The 16,252-nt window shown below is 31.3% G+C and overlaps 1 protein-coding gene across 4 annotated transcripts in view; it reads right to left on the bottom strand.

Moving 5' to 3' along the window:
• Window positions 1–15,579, bottom strand: part of POSTN (periostin) — a 44,083-nt gene extending 28,504 nt beyond the window's left edge. For all 4 annotated transcript variants that reach the window (XM_003764529.3, XM_012545252.2, XM_003764530.3 and 1 more), the window contains exons 1-8: window positions 15,397–15,579; window positions 13,940–14,038; window positions 8,470–8,534; window positions 6,530–6,687; window positions 4,939–5,103; window positions 3,454–3,600; window positions 2,761–2,902; window positions 779–991 (exon numbers count right to left, since the gene is read on the bottom strand). In XM_003764529.3, coding sequence (XP_003764577.1) covers window positions 779–991; window positions 2,761–2,902; window positions 3,454–3,600; window positions 4,939–5,103; window positions 6,530–6,687; window positions 8,470–8,534; window positions 13,940–14,038; window positions 15,397–15,515 — 1,108 coding nt within the window. In that variant the 5' untranslated portion in view covers window positions 15,516–15,579. The remainder of the gene's footprint in view (window positions 1–778; window positions 992–2,760; window positions 2,903–3,453; window positions 3,601–4,938; window positions 5,104–6,529; window positions 6,688–8,469; window positions 8,535–13,939; window positions 14,039–15,396) is intronic.
• Between the last annotated feature and the right edge of the window lie 673 nt (window positions 15,580–16,252).

The raw sequence follows: 16,252 nt of genomic DNA, 5'->3' as shown, positions 1-16,252 counted from the left end.
CAATTCCTTAGTGACTATAACTAGAGCAGACTTAATTTTTCTTCATTATGAGTCACTTTATCATTGTTCACTTGGTTTGGACCCCAAAATGGCTACAATCACAGACAATAATTCTGGTTTGTAGAATTGGAAGTATGGTCAAAGGATAATTTATGCCAATAGACTTGCAAGCCTGGTAAAGTTGTATGTAGAACTCTGCTAGTGCTTGACATCAGAGCTCTTAGGGGGAAATTATATTCATATATTCTTTAAAAATTAATCTTCTTTATTGACATTTTAATCATATGTAACCATTCACAGCTTGAAAGAGCTTTTTTGATAGAATGACAGCAGTCTACATAACACAACCAGTATTATGTCCACTTTGCAGATAAGAAAACAAGTAATGCATATTGTTTGTAGTCCTATAGCTTGTACTAAACGGGCAGATTTCTGTTATTTCTTTGTATCCATATCTTGCCAGTGGACCCAGATGACTCTGGAGGGGAAAGTAAGGCAGGTAATGTTGTACAGCCCTCCCTCAAAACCAATTCACTTGCAATTCATAGCATCACATCCCTGATGCCATGGTCCTCTTCAAGAATGAAGGGCAAACAACAAACAGCAACATTCATAATTCCTAATGACATAGAGTAGACACTTAAATTTTTTAATTGAATTGTTACTTTGAATTGTCAGGATTTGAATTTGGGCCTCTTTTGATTGTTAACTTCAATGCTCCTTTCACTATTCAATGCTGCCTCTAATCACAAGAATAGTAAGCCAAATAGATTCTTACCAGAATCAGGAATTAACACCTGGTCAATTAAATGGATGACTCCATTATTTGTGACAATATCCTTGCGGTTTACCATTTTGACCCCATTAACTGTTAGACTTTCACCATCACAGCCAATTTCAACTGTAGTTCCTTCCAGGGTTTCAAACACTGCACCACCCATGATGGCCTCAGAACATTGGAGAGTGTTTAAAATATGGTACTTCAGGAGAGCTAGAGGTCAAGCCAAAAAAAAAAAAGAGGAAACATTTAAATCTTTGGATATAACAATACAGACTTAACTGCTATTCAGGAAGAAAATTCTTTATGTGAAATAGATGAAATCAGCATTTCTACATATCAATTAACAGGTTTCAAAATGAGCCTTTTTTTTCTAGGATAATTGTTTTCATCAAATAGAAGAAAGGAAGATCTAAACCAATAAATAGTGGGAAGAATATGAACTCAGGAAATGACTAGTGGTCCCAGGGAATATTATGTTTTGTATGTGGGAGTGGTATGGGGAATGAGGAGTAAAGTTCCAGCTGCCATGGTAAAAATATTACTAAATTAATATCATAAAGGAAGGAGAAGTTTTCTTGGAGTTAGGCCTTTAAGGGTGGAATTACTAATTAGTGATCCCAGTTTTAAAATATTCAACATCTGTAGATAGTCTGTGAAAAGGCTGAGACTGAGAATAGATTGTTGTCATCTATAACCGCCAACAGCTTCTCCAAGGACCAAAGTTGACCACTAGAATGTGACTTATGGATATTTTCACATAAATAAGAAGGAAATTTTCATGGAAGCTGAAGCAGTGTATCATACTCATATCCATATGAGTGCATGAATATTTTGTAAAAAATATATAGTAGATTATTTGTTTTTGCTGCATTAAATATAGTGAGTTCAAGTGGGAAACAAGGTGAAATGTTTTAGACAGTATTTTGAATTTAAATTGAAATAAGGAAAGGACTGATAAGCCAGATTTTTATCAGTGCTTGAAGAACACCCTGGTAACAGCAGAGCTTTACTCATTTAAGCCCTTAGGGAACCACCTGCAGAGCTAAATTCTATATTCTACCAAAAAATAAAAAAATTGATCAATATGTCTAAGGGATCAGTACCCTTCTCAAAGATTAATATGCTTTTTTTATTTTTACTTTCAAACATCATTTTATTTGTACACTTAAAAAGTTGTGCATTGAAATTTATAATACAATTTTGTAGAAGCTATTTATATCTGGATCAGCCACTAAGGAAAAGGAAGGGTTTTACTTTTTTTGGTTAATCATTAGGATAAAGTTAACAGAATAAACAAAAAAACCAGTATTTTTTTTTAAATTAAGGAACTTTTTCTAGGTACAAATTTTATTAATGCAAAAATAAATTCATGAATTTATTATAATACTAAATAAAAATTTACTTAATAAAATCGAACTGAATACATCCAACTAGCAATAGTACAGCACCCTTATTAAAATGTTAAAACAAGATGTGTTCATTACATTTCTTAGTCATTTAGTTTCTAAACTGTACTACAATAGATTTCTTTTATATTGAAAAAAAAACTCCACTGACAGAAAATCTGGAAAAAAATGTAAAAGATAAAAAAGACAAAGGTGTAGAAAAGAAATTATTTGCAAGATACTTGGACCTATAAATTATCTTTAAAATGTGTAAAAACCTCTGTAAACCAATATTGTACCTACCTAACAAACAATAAACAAAATTGTAGCAAAGGAGCACAAATATTGGTTAATATTAATTATTGCTTATTATTAAAATTTGAGAATGTAGGACTAAGACTTGTTTTTAGTTCAGCATTTGTAGTCCATCTGTTTTTTTTTTTTTTAATGTACTTAAGAGGCTACTTAAGGACAATGATCTTTTATGGTCAGTACCATGGCAAAGTCAAAATACTATGGTTTGTACAAGTTCATCTCATGTCTATTTCTTCCTAGAATAACAGAGAATGATAAAAGGAAAGAAAATTTCAGTACCTTCAGAAGCTACTTTATCCCCCATGATCCTTTCCAGCACACCCCTTGGAAGCTTTTCAAAAGCTTCATTAGTGGGAGCAAAGAGTGTGAAGTGACCATCTCTTCCAAGGGCTTCCAATAAGTCTGATGTGATGGCAGCTGCCTAAAACACAAATATACAAATGACAAAAACACAAATGTTTATAATACAAATGGAGGATTGACCTACTATGTCAATTTTCTCTTCTTTCTCTACTGTCTATTATCCTTTCTTTTTTCCTTTCTTTAGCTTTTCTTCCTAGAATTGTGAATTGCATTCAGTTCTAGGTTATTCAATCAATACTTGCTGAATAGAATTGAATCATCATAATTATTTATCACCCAGAGATTACATGTTGTTTTATGATCCACTGAGAAAGGGAAAGCATAAGGATAGCAGTTATCATTTCCTTAGTATGGAGAAACTTCAGATGAGTAAATTCCTCCTATCATTGTAGATCAATAACTTTCCTACAATTTAAAGTCTTAGGGAATTTCTAGAACACTGAGAAACTAAGTGACTTGTCCAGGTTCCTTCAGCCACTGTGTCAGAGCAATGTTTTTAATTTCAAAAAAAATTCAAAAATAATTGAGATCAAAGATAATTCATTTGTTGTGTCTCCTAATCTCCTCCCTCCATTGTCTGTCCATACCCATACACCTACACACACTTACTCGAAAAGATGAAAGATCATCTTCTGCCTCGAGGAAATCTTGGATTGAAGTACCAATCTGTGTTAGGACACGGTCAATGACATGTACAACACCATTTGTTGCAATCTGGTTGCCATGGATAATTCGAGCACAGTTAACAGTAACAACCTATAATTTATTGGAAAAAGGCAGAATTCTAAGATACTATTAACTCAGGAAGAATTATCTTTGACAATTCATGTATCTTAGTAAGTAATATCTCTAATAACTTTTAGTAGAATCTCTGGGGTTCTCTAAGTATACCATCATATCATCAGCAAAGAGTGATAATTTGGTTTCCTCATCACCTATTCTTATTCCTTTAATCTCCTTCTCAACTCTTATTGCCAAAGCCAGCATTTCTAATACAATATTAAATAGTAACAGTGATAGTGGGCAACCTTGTTTCACTCCTGATCTTATTGGGAATGGTTGCAGTTTGTCCCCATTACATATGATGCTTACTGCTGGTTTTAAATAGATGCTACTGATTATTTTAAGGAAAAGTCCATTTATTCCTATACTCTCAAGTGAGTAAGTAATATCTCACAAAATGTAATGAAAATGCAACAAAAATCTTTTAATCTATTCATAAAGGCATATATGCCTCCATGCCTATAGAAGTAAAAGTGAATAATGGAAACAACTTTCTAAATAATTCAGATCTCATGTTGCCACTTTCAAAGACTACATATAACTTAAATAGAAATATTTGTCTGCTTGAATTACCCAGGTAATTGGCTTGATTGTTTTTTCTTTACAAAGATGTAAGCTATTCTATAATTTTAAAGTTGCTTTTTTTTCAAAGAAATCTTTGATTTGAGGACAAAAATTTTCAATTATATCATTTTCCCACCATTCACATAGTCACAAGCTATTCTGAAATGCAGTGCTTTGCAAGAAGTAGATATTAATTTAGCAGATAAATACACATTAAATGGGAAACCTATCACAAGTTAAACACATTTTAATTATATCTGGTCACATATTAATTATAATTGCTCCCTCACAGCACCTAAACTTTACTGTTATGTAATTATTGAAGGATTCCCCCAAGATGTCATGTTCTATTTTTCAATAATATTTCCTTTCAAACATACAAATAACATAGCACGGAGAAGGAAAAGTAGGTGTGAAAAGTACCACATTCTATCTCTGGCAATCTTATTAGGTATGTGTAATATTTTATCTCAGAGCAATTGATTACAACAACTGCAGATTTTCTGTTAAAAATAATCTAATTTCACATTGATAAGACGATATGTAACAGATATCTTTTTCACAATCATTTGTTAGCATCAACCTTTCATTATATTGCATATTTAATCAATATGTTACAATTAAGATGAAGCATCATGGCACAATTTCAAATTTCCTTATGGTGATTCTTTTCAATATATCCAAACATTTGCAGAGGCCAGGAACTAATAATTTCAGAATAGTGTAAAACATTTAAATCAAACTTACTCCGTTAGGATAATGATTGATAAAGAGCCCAAGATTGTTGTACATAGAGGGAACAACCAACCCATTTTTCAAATCCTTGGTCAACATTCTCTTGTTCACCATATGACTATGTAAAGCATTCAACAATTCAACGTTGACATTACTCTCCAAACCCCTACGGATTTCCTAGAGGAAAAAAATTTGGTTCAGTAGTGATTATTAAATTTTTTGACATGAAAATAATGCCAATTCCAGTTTTTATTTTTTATTGCAGTATCAAAGTTAAATTAACATATATATAACTTAAAATTACATCAGAATGTTCATTGTTAATTGATTAGCAAAAATCAGCAACAAGATTATAACTTGAGAAACTTGTTTGCCTATTACAGTGTCTAACACATAATATACACTCAGGATTGGCTACTTAATGATGATATGCACGTAGAGAATGACTACTTAAAGACTGAATATAGAGATGATAAAATAAGCACTCAGAAAGGAGAGTGAAGTTTTTTCTTCCATATGAAAAAAAATGATGATAATAATAATCCATAGTATTTTACAGTTTTCAAACTTTTTTCACTTACAGTATCACAGATATGTATTCAGGGAGCTATGATCCCTAACAATCTGCCTAGGTATTTCCTACTGATTATAAGTAGCTGTGATGTAATTCATTTTTGCAGAGTGGTGAAGATAAGGTAACTACATAGATATAAGGTACAAATTCCTACATGCTAAAACATTGTTTTTAAATGAAGGCCTAGACAAAAATCCAGGACTTCTGGCTACCTAAGAAGATTATTATGTACTATTCAATTCCTTTTATTTTATAGTTACACACATGGATGGGCCTGATCCATGAATCCTCTTGTATAAGAAACTCCCAGTGAAGAAGTTATTTCTGCCAATACAGGTTCACCTGATTTAAAACTTACAATCTCAAAGAGTTCCTTGCACAATCTAGACATTAAAATGAAATTCCCTGCATTACAAAGTTTATTTTTGGAGGGTCAGAAACAGGACTTATAACTTCCTGAATCCAAAGTTTGCTTTCTAGCCATTATCTGCCATAGCTTCTCCTCTATATGCACTTTCAAAAACCTCAAAATCAAGTTGTTTTCTAAAAACTATCACCTTTTCAAACTTTATTTGTCTTGAAATATATGCAAACTTTCTGCTTGTGTGTGTATGTGTGTGTCTTATCTTCATATATTATAGGCTTAAAAAATGTACCTTTTTTATTTTTTTCCAAATGTTTGTTAAGCATATGCAATTACTACATACATGCCTATATGTTTGTGAATGTTCATATATGTTTAGATCACACATTTTAAAATACATATATTTCAAGATTTATTTTTAGGTTCAGGTTTTGATTTTTGTTCGGGAGACAGTTGGAGTTAAGTGACTTATCTCAGTTCACACAATTAGTATCTGAAGCCAGATTTGAACTTAAGGTCCTCTTGATTCCTAAGCCAGTACTCTATCTACTGTGCCTCCTATCTCCCCAATCATTTTTCAAATATAAAAAGTAAACATCACTTAATGTCAAGAAACACTACTAATAATAGTAATAATAATAACAATAACAATAATAATAACTTACAGAATCCAAGTTATCCCAAGCTTCATTACTTGGTGCAAAGAAAGTGTAGGAGCCTTTTCCTTCTATCTCTTCTCTCAGTTTTGACACATCAGCGTATCCTTGAGTTGTAGTAGCTCCCACAATGCCCAAGGTGCCATAAACATGGTCGATAGGCAACACTAAAAAAAAAATTTCAAGTTAATGATATGCACATTAGGATAGTATTCATGTAGTTTTTATTACTATTATTTTTACTTTTTCTCATATAACAAAATATAATTGATTCAATTTCAATGTCCATTTTAAACACAAATCATATTTAACATGAGATGAAAATTAGCCTCTTGTCTTTACATTAAAAATATCATATGCAATTATGAGCAGGATTTAGATGTAGACCGAGATGACATTTGTATCAAATATGTGGACAACACAAATTGGAAACTGTAGGTAATAAATTGACAGAATAAGATCTCACTAGAATGGAATAATGGATCAAAGTCAACCAGATGAAAACTATGGGAATGATGAGATTTAGCATTTGAAAGGACCTTGCTAGTCATCTAATCAAGTCATCTAATATTATAAATGAAGAAACTGAAGCCCCAAATTAGCTGAGTGACACAGGAAATGTAATTCCAAGGCAAGATCCAAATCCAGGACCAGACCCTCTGACTCTATTGTCAAAGCTTTTTTTTTTTTTCCTTAACCCATATCATTCTCCCTTCCTTAACATCATGTTCAAGACCATGATTAGGTTGAAAAAATGAATTATGAAAAAATGAATGAGGCAGATCTGAGTTGATAGTCATTCATGCGTAAAGGAAGTCCTACTGTTTTTGACTGATAAGTTCAGTATGAAATAAGGCTATGACCTAACTTGTAGAAAATCTAATGAAATCTTTGTTTGATAGAAATATATTCTCCAGGACAAGAGAAGTAGTTGTCTCCCTATATTTTTCATTAGTCATACCACATCTGTATTTGTTTGCCACATTTTAAGGGATACCTTGATACACTGGGTCCTTTCCTAAAGATTCTGATTATTATGTTGAGAAAAATGGAAATCATGTCATAAAGTATTGATTCAAGGAAGTAGATGGAAGATTAGATAGAGTACTGCCCTTGGGATCGAAAAGATACAAATTCAAATCTAATCTCAGCTATTCACTCCCTAACTATGGGACTTTTTAACAGTTTCTGCATCTGTAAAATGCAAATAATAATAGCACCTATTTTCTAGGGTTGTGGTAAGGATAAATTTATTTAATATTCATAAAGAATATTACAATATCTAAAATATTATTTAAATACTAAATGTTGCTATTATTTGCATATATATGAAAGAAGAAATAGATCTATATATTTTTCCCTCTGAAAGGTAGAATTGAATGATCTACCAAAAATATAAGAGATATTTTGGTTTAATAAAGCCTAATAAAAATATTTTAAAACAGATAATATCACCTGTTATATTTTATTTAGATGATTTCTGCATTGGAACAATGATTGTATTAAATGATCAAAAATGTTTATGTTAGAATGTCAGATTCTTGACAAAAGCCTATGTATTCTCAGGCCACAGCATAGTACCTGACACCTTGTAGCTGCTTAGTAAAAAATTATTGATTTAATAAATAATATTTAATGAATTTGAAACAAAATGAAAATTTATAATTCAATATAAAGTGAGAAGGCACATAGTAAATACAACATCTAATAACAATTTCAGTGGAATCACAGATCAATCCAATTAAGAAAGCTAAAACCTTTCCTCAAAGGCTAGGCAAAATTTATCTGATATATACAAAATTTCAAAGATTTCATGTTCTGAAATGAATACTATTATTATTTCTTGCTTGGAGAAGTCTATTTAGCTTTCCCTCCCCAAGTGATATTAGCTTTATACATTCTTCTCTTTCACTCACAAGATATACTCCATGATGAAATTCTATTCTTACCTGCAGGGCAGCCTTCCATGCCTTCCATTCTCATATACCCAGGGCAACATTCATATAACACAGTCCTGTATGCAAGGGAAAAGGAAGAAATCAAATGAGGGAAAGAATAGAATTAGCTTAATGAGCATTTTTTGTTTCTATATTTTTAGTTGAAAAGCAAGGTAACATTTTTATCGCTCTGTAGTACATAAATTATTTTGCTAACTTTTTTTTTTTTCTCTCTCTGTGTGTAGTGCATAAATTATTTTTCACTACTACACTTAAAACTTAAGAAGGAACATTGACTTTTCAGGACAACAGAACATCCATTAACAATAAAATGTCATGAGGAAAAACAATTTAATTCCTGAAGTGAATTAATTGATTTCAATAGTCAAATTAATTATCAGTATTTACAGCTCAAAGGAAGATTTCAAAATTATTTCTTTTGCTATATTTGTACAGAAAATCTGAGAAAACAAAATGACAGATAAAATTTGAAACTGACCAATAGCACTAAATAAAATACTTTGATGTTCAAAAATCAACAAATTAAATTATGATTGATTCAAAGGGAATTCATAGAATAAGGTAATAGATATAATTCAAGGAAGGTCATTTAATTCTATAACAACTTTTCAATTATTTCAGGTAAAATTATTAATTTTGCCAAAATTATATAAATAGTAGTTATAATTCTCCAAGTTTTTCTACTAATATAGAGCTGACTTTTGGATTATCAAATTCCATTTGGCAACTAAAGTTTCTGGAAATCTTAAGGTCATCATTAGAAGCTTACTTAGAATAGAACTATATTTTTGATAGTTAATAGAAACTTGGAAGGATAGTACATAATAAGGATGCTATATCAGTATATAATTAGATGAAAAGAAATATTGGTATATAAGGAAGAAATGCAAAAAATTTTCATGGGGAAGAAAAGGAACAATCTATAAATCACTAAGCTGAAAGAGAGCTACATTAATCACAACATATTTTGCTCATTTTTAGATTCATTTTCCTTTACTTGTTGATTAATTGAATTTATTTCCTATCAACGATAGTTTTTAAGAGTGACATGTTCATGAAGAAATTTGAGTCATTTGAAAGAAAAACAGAAAATATATTCTTATTAATAAACTTCAATAAAGTAAGGGAAATGCCAATTGTAATGGTAAAAACTTATTTAGCTGTTATCAGATATTAGTTTAACAGCTGTTTTCCTTTAATAGCAATAAAGAGGGTCAATAGATTAATGATCTCCAAATGGGGGGTAGGAATAATTATGATATTCCTAGTAATTTAGAGCTTCTTGTCTGCCCCTTGCTTTGCTTTTGTGTTTATCTTTTCTTAGCTGTAGTTGTTTTATGTAAAACATCTGGGACAATTAGAGTGGATGATGAAAAAGAAGGGAAGGGGGGGGGGGAATCAACACACTGTAATTTCCAGATTACACTATAACTCTAAGATTTCCCTGAGTTTAAATAACATTGTGAAAACATAAACATATATGCAAACCCAATACAATATTGTTGTAGCCCTCTTAACTATTTAATAAATACAGGGATTTATTTGTATATATCAAATAATTGCAAGGAGTACTCATTAAATTTTGACAAAACAACTCATTAAATATGTTTGCTGTTGAGAGGCTTGAGAAACTATTCTTAGGATCAAATATTGGAGTCTCAAAGAAGTAGTTTCTACATAAAGTACATTATTGTAAAAAGATTGTAAGATGCTATTATCTTTTGAAAACACAAACACAAATATAAATATACATATACATATGTATATACATGTACATATATATATATATAAATAAACACACTTTTTCCTGCATTTGAATTCCCATATATTGCCCCAGAGGAGCTAATATTTATTGTCATTCCATTGCTTTTGGAGTAAGAAGTTGACAGGCAACACGAGACCAGTAAGGTCAATCTTAATAGGGATGATCAATCTCAAACTTCATTTAGCATCATCTAATAGGTACAGTGAAAGGAACATTGATCTAGGCTCAAATTTTTCCTCTGACACTAGGTGACTAGAGAGTTAAGGGAAGCACTGTGGCTCCTCTGCACCTTATTTATAAAACAAGGGTCTTAAATTGTGTCCTCTTATACTTTCTTCTACTTTTAAATTCAAAACCATAAAATGCCAGGGATATTTATTAATATTCTATACTTTCTGCAAAGTTTCATGAGATTTTCCCAAAAAGATTAGGTCATACAATACAGAGTCTAAAGAGACTTTATATATTATTACATGTCTATATTTAATCTTTGAAAACCTTATTTGCATTGTAAAACATGGAAGATATTGATTCAGCTGTACCCCCAAATTTTCCAAATGTGAGTTCAAACAAAAGACTTCCATTTATGTCACACTGTGCCTTGCATGATATCTTAGAGATGTCTTTAGAAACTTGAAGATAAGTGAATGGATTTCAAATTCTAAAAAGGTATCAATCAGTATTGTTTATTTCTCCTGTTTTATAAATTTGGATACACATTAAAGCTTTGGTGCTAATATGTTCATGAAAAAGATGTGGCTTCTCTGAAGCTTTTAGTTATTCAAGAAAAGAGGAGGTTAAAAAATGAATAGAGAAGATACCATTTTTATTTTGGAAGAATGCCTGACTTTTAAGTAGTCCTTTGATGAAAAGCAAGATTTATTTTGACATTTGCTTTATTCAAATTTTGGCATCTGTGCTGTACTTACATGGTAGAAGTAAGATTACATCATACCTCCATATCTTCTGGGCAGGATATTACAAAGATTTCCCTTTAAAGAACTAGAGAGTGTATCCTTTCTTTTCTAGTAATTGGAAATTTCAAGTAAGGCTCATGTCATGAAAGAATAATTAGTAAGGAAGAATCTAACCCCACAATATTTGACAATGGGACCTAAACTAGCAATAACAAGCCCATTTTAATTCTCTTCAGTCACTTAAAATGGTTTATATGATTTTTTATGAGTCTGAACTATAAACATAAGAATAATTCTAAGGTCAGAGGGTGTCATGTCAGTACACCCTAAAAACTACTAAGTTAAAACATGTTAGAAAATGTTATAAAGATCTTATAGTGTTCTTCACTTGACCTTTATCATTTGTCCTTCCTCTCTTTGAGAAAGGATGTACATAGAAATGTGAGGCATAGGGAAATAGGGAATTAACTATACTGTAATACTTGGAGAAACTCATTGTACACTAAGGTACAATAATATCAGAAGGTCACAGAAACATGAAATAACATATGTACATTCTTTCAGCTTTCACTTTTTAAGTTAAAAATGTTAAGAATGTTAAAGGGCATTTTTATTTACAGATTATAATGGACATATTAAATGCTCATTAGCCAATTTATTTTTAAAATATAGTTCATGGGAATATTCCCTAAACTTTAAAAATTAGAACTGATGAAACTGCTAGGTGAGGAAGTGAGCAGAGAACTAGGCCTAAACTCAGGAAGACACAAACTAAAATCCAATCACAAGCTAGTTATGTGAGTTTAGGCAAGTCACTTATCCTTTGTTTACCTCAGATTCTTCATCTGTAAAATGATTATAACAACACCTACCTCATGATTGTTGTGAGGATCAAACGAGATAGTAAAGATAGTAAAGCATTTAGCATTTACCTGGAACATAGTAAGTCTTATGTAGATATTAATTATAATTCCACTCCTTGTTCTGCAACCTAAAGGTTTCACCTGGACTCCTGAGAGGTAGCATGGCTAAATAGCCACTAAATGTCAGAGACAGTACTTGAACCTAGGCCTTCTTGATTTTGACACCAGTTGTATATTTTCTATGCGATGATTCTTCTTAGATTTCAAAGTGCTCTCTAAAATATTTTACTAATTACTGTGTTTGAATGCCTTGAATTTAATAATTAAATGTTAAATTTAATTAAAGAAACAGTTCACTTTGAACTCTATAGTTGTTCTGATTTTCCAAGGAATTCTGAAGAGCAATGCTCACTATGTACCATATTAAAGGAATCAGCAAGAAGTTGTTTTTTATTAAGGTAATGAATTTACCTTAAAAACCTTTGGCAAGATATTAAAGGTCTCTCTATTTGGAAATAACTATAAGTCCTATTCAGTCTGATACTCAGAATGAATGGGTTCTAATAAAATAAGAGGAAGTCTTTTTCATTTTCACAGTGGCACACATGGGCTATTATCCAAAGCAAGAATTCAGCAGAGCTTAACATACATGACTCATAGGATTAGAGATTTAGATTGGAAAGACTGGAGAAATGGTCAAGTCCAATCTCATTTTATAGATATGAAAACTGAGGGAAAGACTTACTCATGTAGATATCACATAAGTCGTAAAACACAGATGTAAGAATTCAACTCAGTTCTCTTGATTACAGAGCTCATGTTTTTTTAGGATCTCTTCTCTGATATAATGATAGTAATTTCTTCAGAAGCATGAATAAGTATCTCTTTCCTGATTATTACAATAGCTTTCTCCTCCTCCACACTCCCTAAAGGATCACTAACATTTACAAGTGCTCTTGGATTCTAGAATTTTAGATTCAGAACATATAGGGATTATATAAATCATATTGTTCAACCATCACATTTCATACATGTAAGTAATTAGAGCTAGAGATATTAAACATCTTCCTCAATGTCACAACAGATAGTAAGTGGTAAAGCCAACCTTTGAATACCTATCCTTTGACTTCAAAGTCAGTGTGCTTTTTACCATACTGCAATGAATTATTCTCCTTCCTAGGAGTTTGTAAAGTTTGCTTGTAAAAAGGGCAAAAAATAATTATCAAATGTACAGATATATATTGTACATTGTATGTATGCACTTATATAAGAATAGAAAAGAATTCTAATAAAACCTCATCTTATCACAATTTCATTTTGCCTCAATTATCTGTATAATTAGTTTAGCACTTTATTTGAGAATTTGCACAAATAAATACTGGTCTTGATCTTTATAAAAGAGGTCTTGAAATGAAAGAATCTCTTTGATTTTCTGTTGTTTCAATTTGTTATTTCAAGCAACTGAAATTTGCCATAAATATTAGAATTATTATTCAATCATAAAATATTGGAGTTGAAGGGAACTTAGTGACCATTTTAGAGATGAAGAAAATGAGGAACAAAAAATTTTTGATTTACCTAGGATCATAATCCTTAATTAATAGTAAATCAAAACTTGGGAAATTCAGGGTGTCCTGACACTGAACCCAGGATTTTTTGTCTTGTGCCATATGACTTCTATATCACCATTTTAGGAGAAATCTGACTTTCATTAATATCATTCATTAGTGATACAGAACATTACTTAATTTATGTGAAATTCTTTTGTCTGAAAATTTAAATTTTTTTTTCTGTTTGGGAAATAATATGGAGGCTCATTCAGTATATTTAAAAGGTATGGTATGCTTTCCATATTTCCAGTACATTGAAATGTGAATTTCTGCAGGACTGGCTTATTATAAAAACATGCAGCTTACGTTTTCTTCCCACAGATGGCTCCTTGATACCAGTTTCTGCAAGTACTGAAGTATTTCTTTTTAGTGCCCAAGATCTGTTGAAGGGCACAGACATTTGGGCTAGAGGATAAAGGAAAGAAAAGAGAGTTAAAATTACAATGACATCCATTTCATCTCAATGTCTGGCACTAAAAACAAACATATGGCTTTCATTTCCAAGAACAGATGGGATTTCTACCCCAGCACAGTTGTAGCTCTTGACACCATCCTGCTGGATCTCTAGAGGAATTGTTCCTTCTCAGAGGGGAGGAACCAACTTCCTTGATGAGATGGTGTACTGCTACAAAAACTGAAATATCTGAACAATTTAGTTGCTTCATGTTTTGTACATTTTATTTTCATAATGTGTGTGTGTGTATGAGTGTATACATACAAATTGCTGAGGATCTCAACTATGCATTTATGTTTAAAAGGTGGGGGGGGGAAGCTTATTTCTGTGGCTTTGGAACAATCAGACCACAAAGGACAATGTAAGAAAGGTGAACCTCTTCAATGTCTGCCGTTGTACTCTTTGATCTAGACAGATATTTTTATTGCTCCTGTGTGGAATTTCAAAATAAATGGTCAACTATTCACAAAGGTGCTAGTGAAAAACAATAGGTAGATTTAGGTTGGAGGATTCATAATGGGGAAACTTTACTAACACTGTTGGTTTAAGCAGAAAATGAACATTCTGTTTAGACAAAAAAAAAAAAAAAATGGATCAGAGAATATTCCCCCGCTAGTTTCTGCCCCAATATATTTCTCATCTGAAACTTTGATTTCATCTCTTCTACAGGATTAGTGAACATGTGAACATTGAAAAAATCCTCTAAGTCAAACTAAGCAGTATTCAAATCCATTTTGAATCAAAAAGTCATCATTTTCTTGATTCACTTGTCACATAAACTGCTGAATTTGAAAGGAAAGCCAAGTCAAATTTAGTGAAATGGCAGGAAACAGGACTTACTTTTATTGTTTTGCTTTGATTGGGAATTTTTAACTTCTTGAAATTCAATGCTGGCAAAAATTTGGAGGAAGCTAGTTATATTGACTATTCTGTTCTCTTTACACATACATAGACTGCTAAAAGAAGGCAAAGAAACTTCCAGTCTATTATAATCTTTTCTTAATACAATGTGAAAAAAACTTAGATGTTTATAAACAATTAAAAGTTAGACATTTTTACATTAGAAAGACATGTTATATTGTCAATTAAATTTAAGAACTATGTAAAATTTCCTAAAAAGTGTTTATCTTATAGTTTCTGGATATAATTTTTAAAAATATGAATTAAACACAATAAGTGCAGTTGTAAATTGTCATTTTTCCTTGCAAAGATTAAATAAATATAAGAGAGAAATTTTGTTTTCTCCTACTTTACTTGTTTGCATAGAATAAGATAAAATAATAATAACAACAATTAAAGATCAACTTACCCTTGTTTCTGACCCCTGATACGACTATGGAGTAAAATCTTGTCATAATGAGCATTGGAGTCTGCAAACTCAAGAGCAGACAATAAGAGTGTAAAAAATATGGGTAAAAGAAGTAACATTTTAGTTGCCTTGTTGCTTCAGTTAGTCAAGAAAGAGAACTGGCAATAAGTTTTGGAGAGCTCAGAGTTTATATACATGCTAGAGAGTTGTGGGAGGGACCAAAATATCAACCTGAGACTCTGACCACTCTCCAAGAAACATCAGCAACTTAGAACTGCCAGTTTCAATCAGCTTATGTTAGCTGCATTCACTAACCATGCACAGTTTTCTTTCCCTCTTCTGGTGACAATGAAGTTTGCTTCTTTAAATCTGTGCTCAGATTTTTGTAGTATTTTGGGATTTTGCTAAGGGAAAACATTTTATAACATTTAGGCAGGCTTTTATATATTCTATTGTTTTTATGTATGTGGGTATGCTCCAGGAAATTATCAATGGAACAGAGATTGAACTGTATTGTTGTCCTTTCTAACATTCAGATAACTCTTCATCTTTGAAATGTTTTTTCCATGTTGTCCAGCAGAGATCAGATAGGTGTTGTCTTTGAATCATAAGTGGAACATACTTTAATTTTACACTTCAAATTCTTTCCCTTTCCCTTTTTGCTATATATATATATATATATATATATATATATATATATATATACAGATATATACACATATACATACATATATACATATATATACATACATACACACACAATACACACACACATACATATGTGTGTGTGTGTATTGTGTATATAAAGTCGACTGAAAACCAAATTTAAGATTTCTTTCAATTCAGTGTAAAAGGG

This window comes from Sarcophilus harrisii, chromosome 3 (assembly GCF_902635505.1).
Source record: "Sarcophilus harrisii chromosome 3, mSarHar1.11, whole genome shotgun sequence".
In the NCBI taxonomy this organism is placed as follows: domain Eukaryota; kingdom Metazoa; phylum Chordata; class Mammalia; order Dasyuromorphia; family Dasyuridae; genus Sarcophilus; species Sarcophilus harrisii.
Note: the sequence above shows the minus strand (reverse complement) of the source record. Positions and strands in the feature narration are given on the sequence as shown.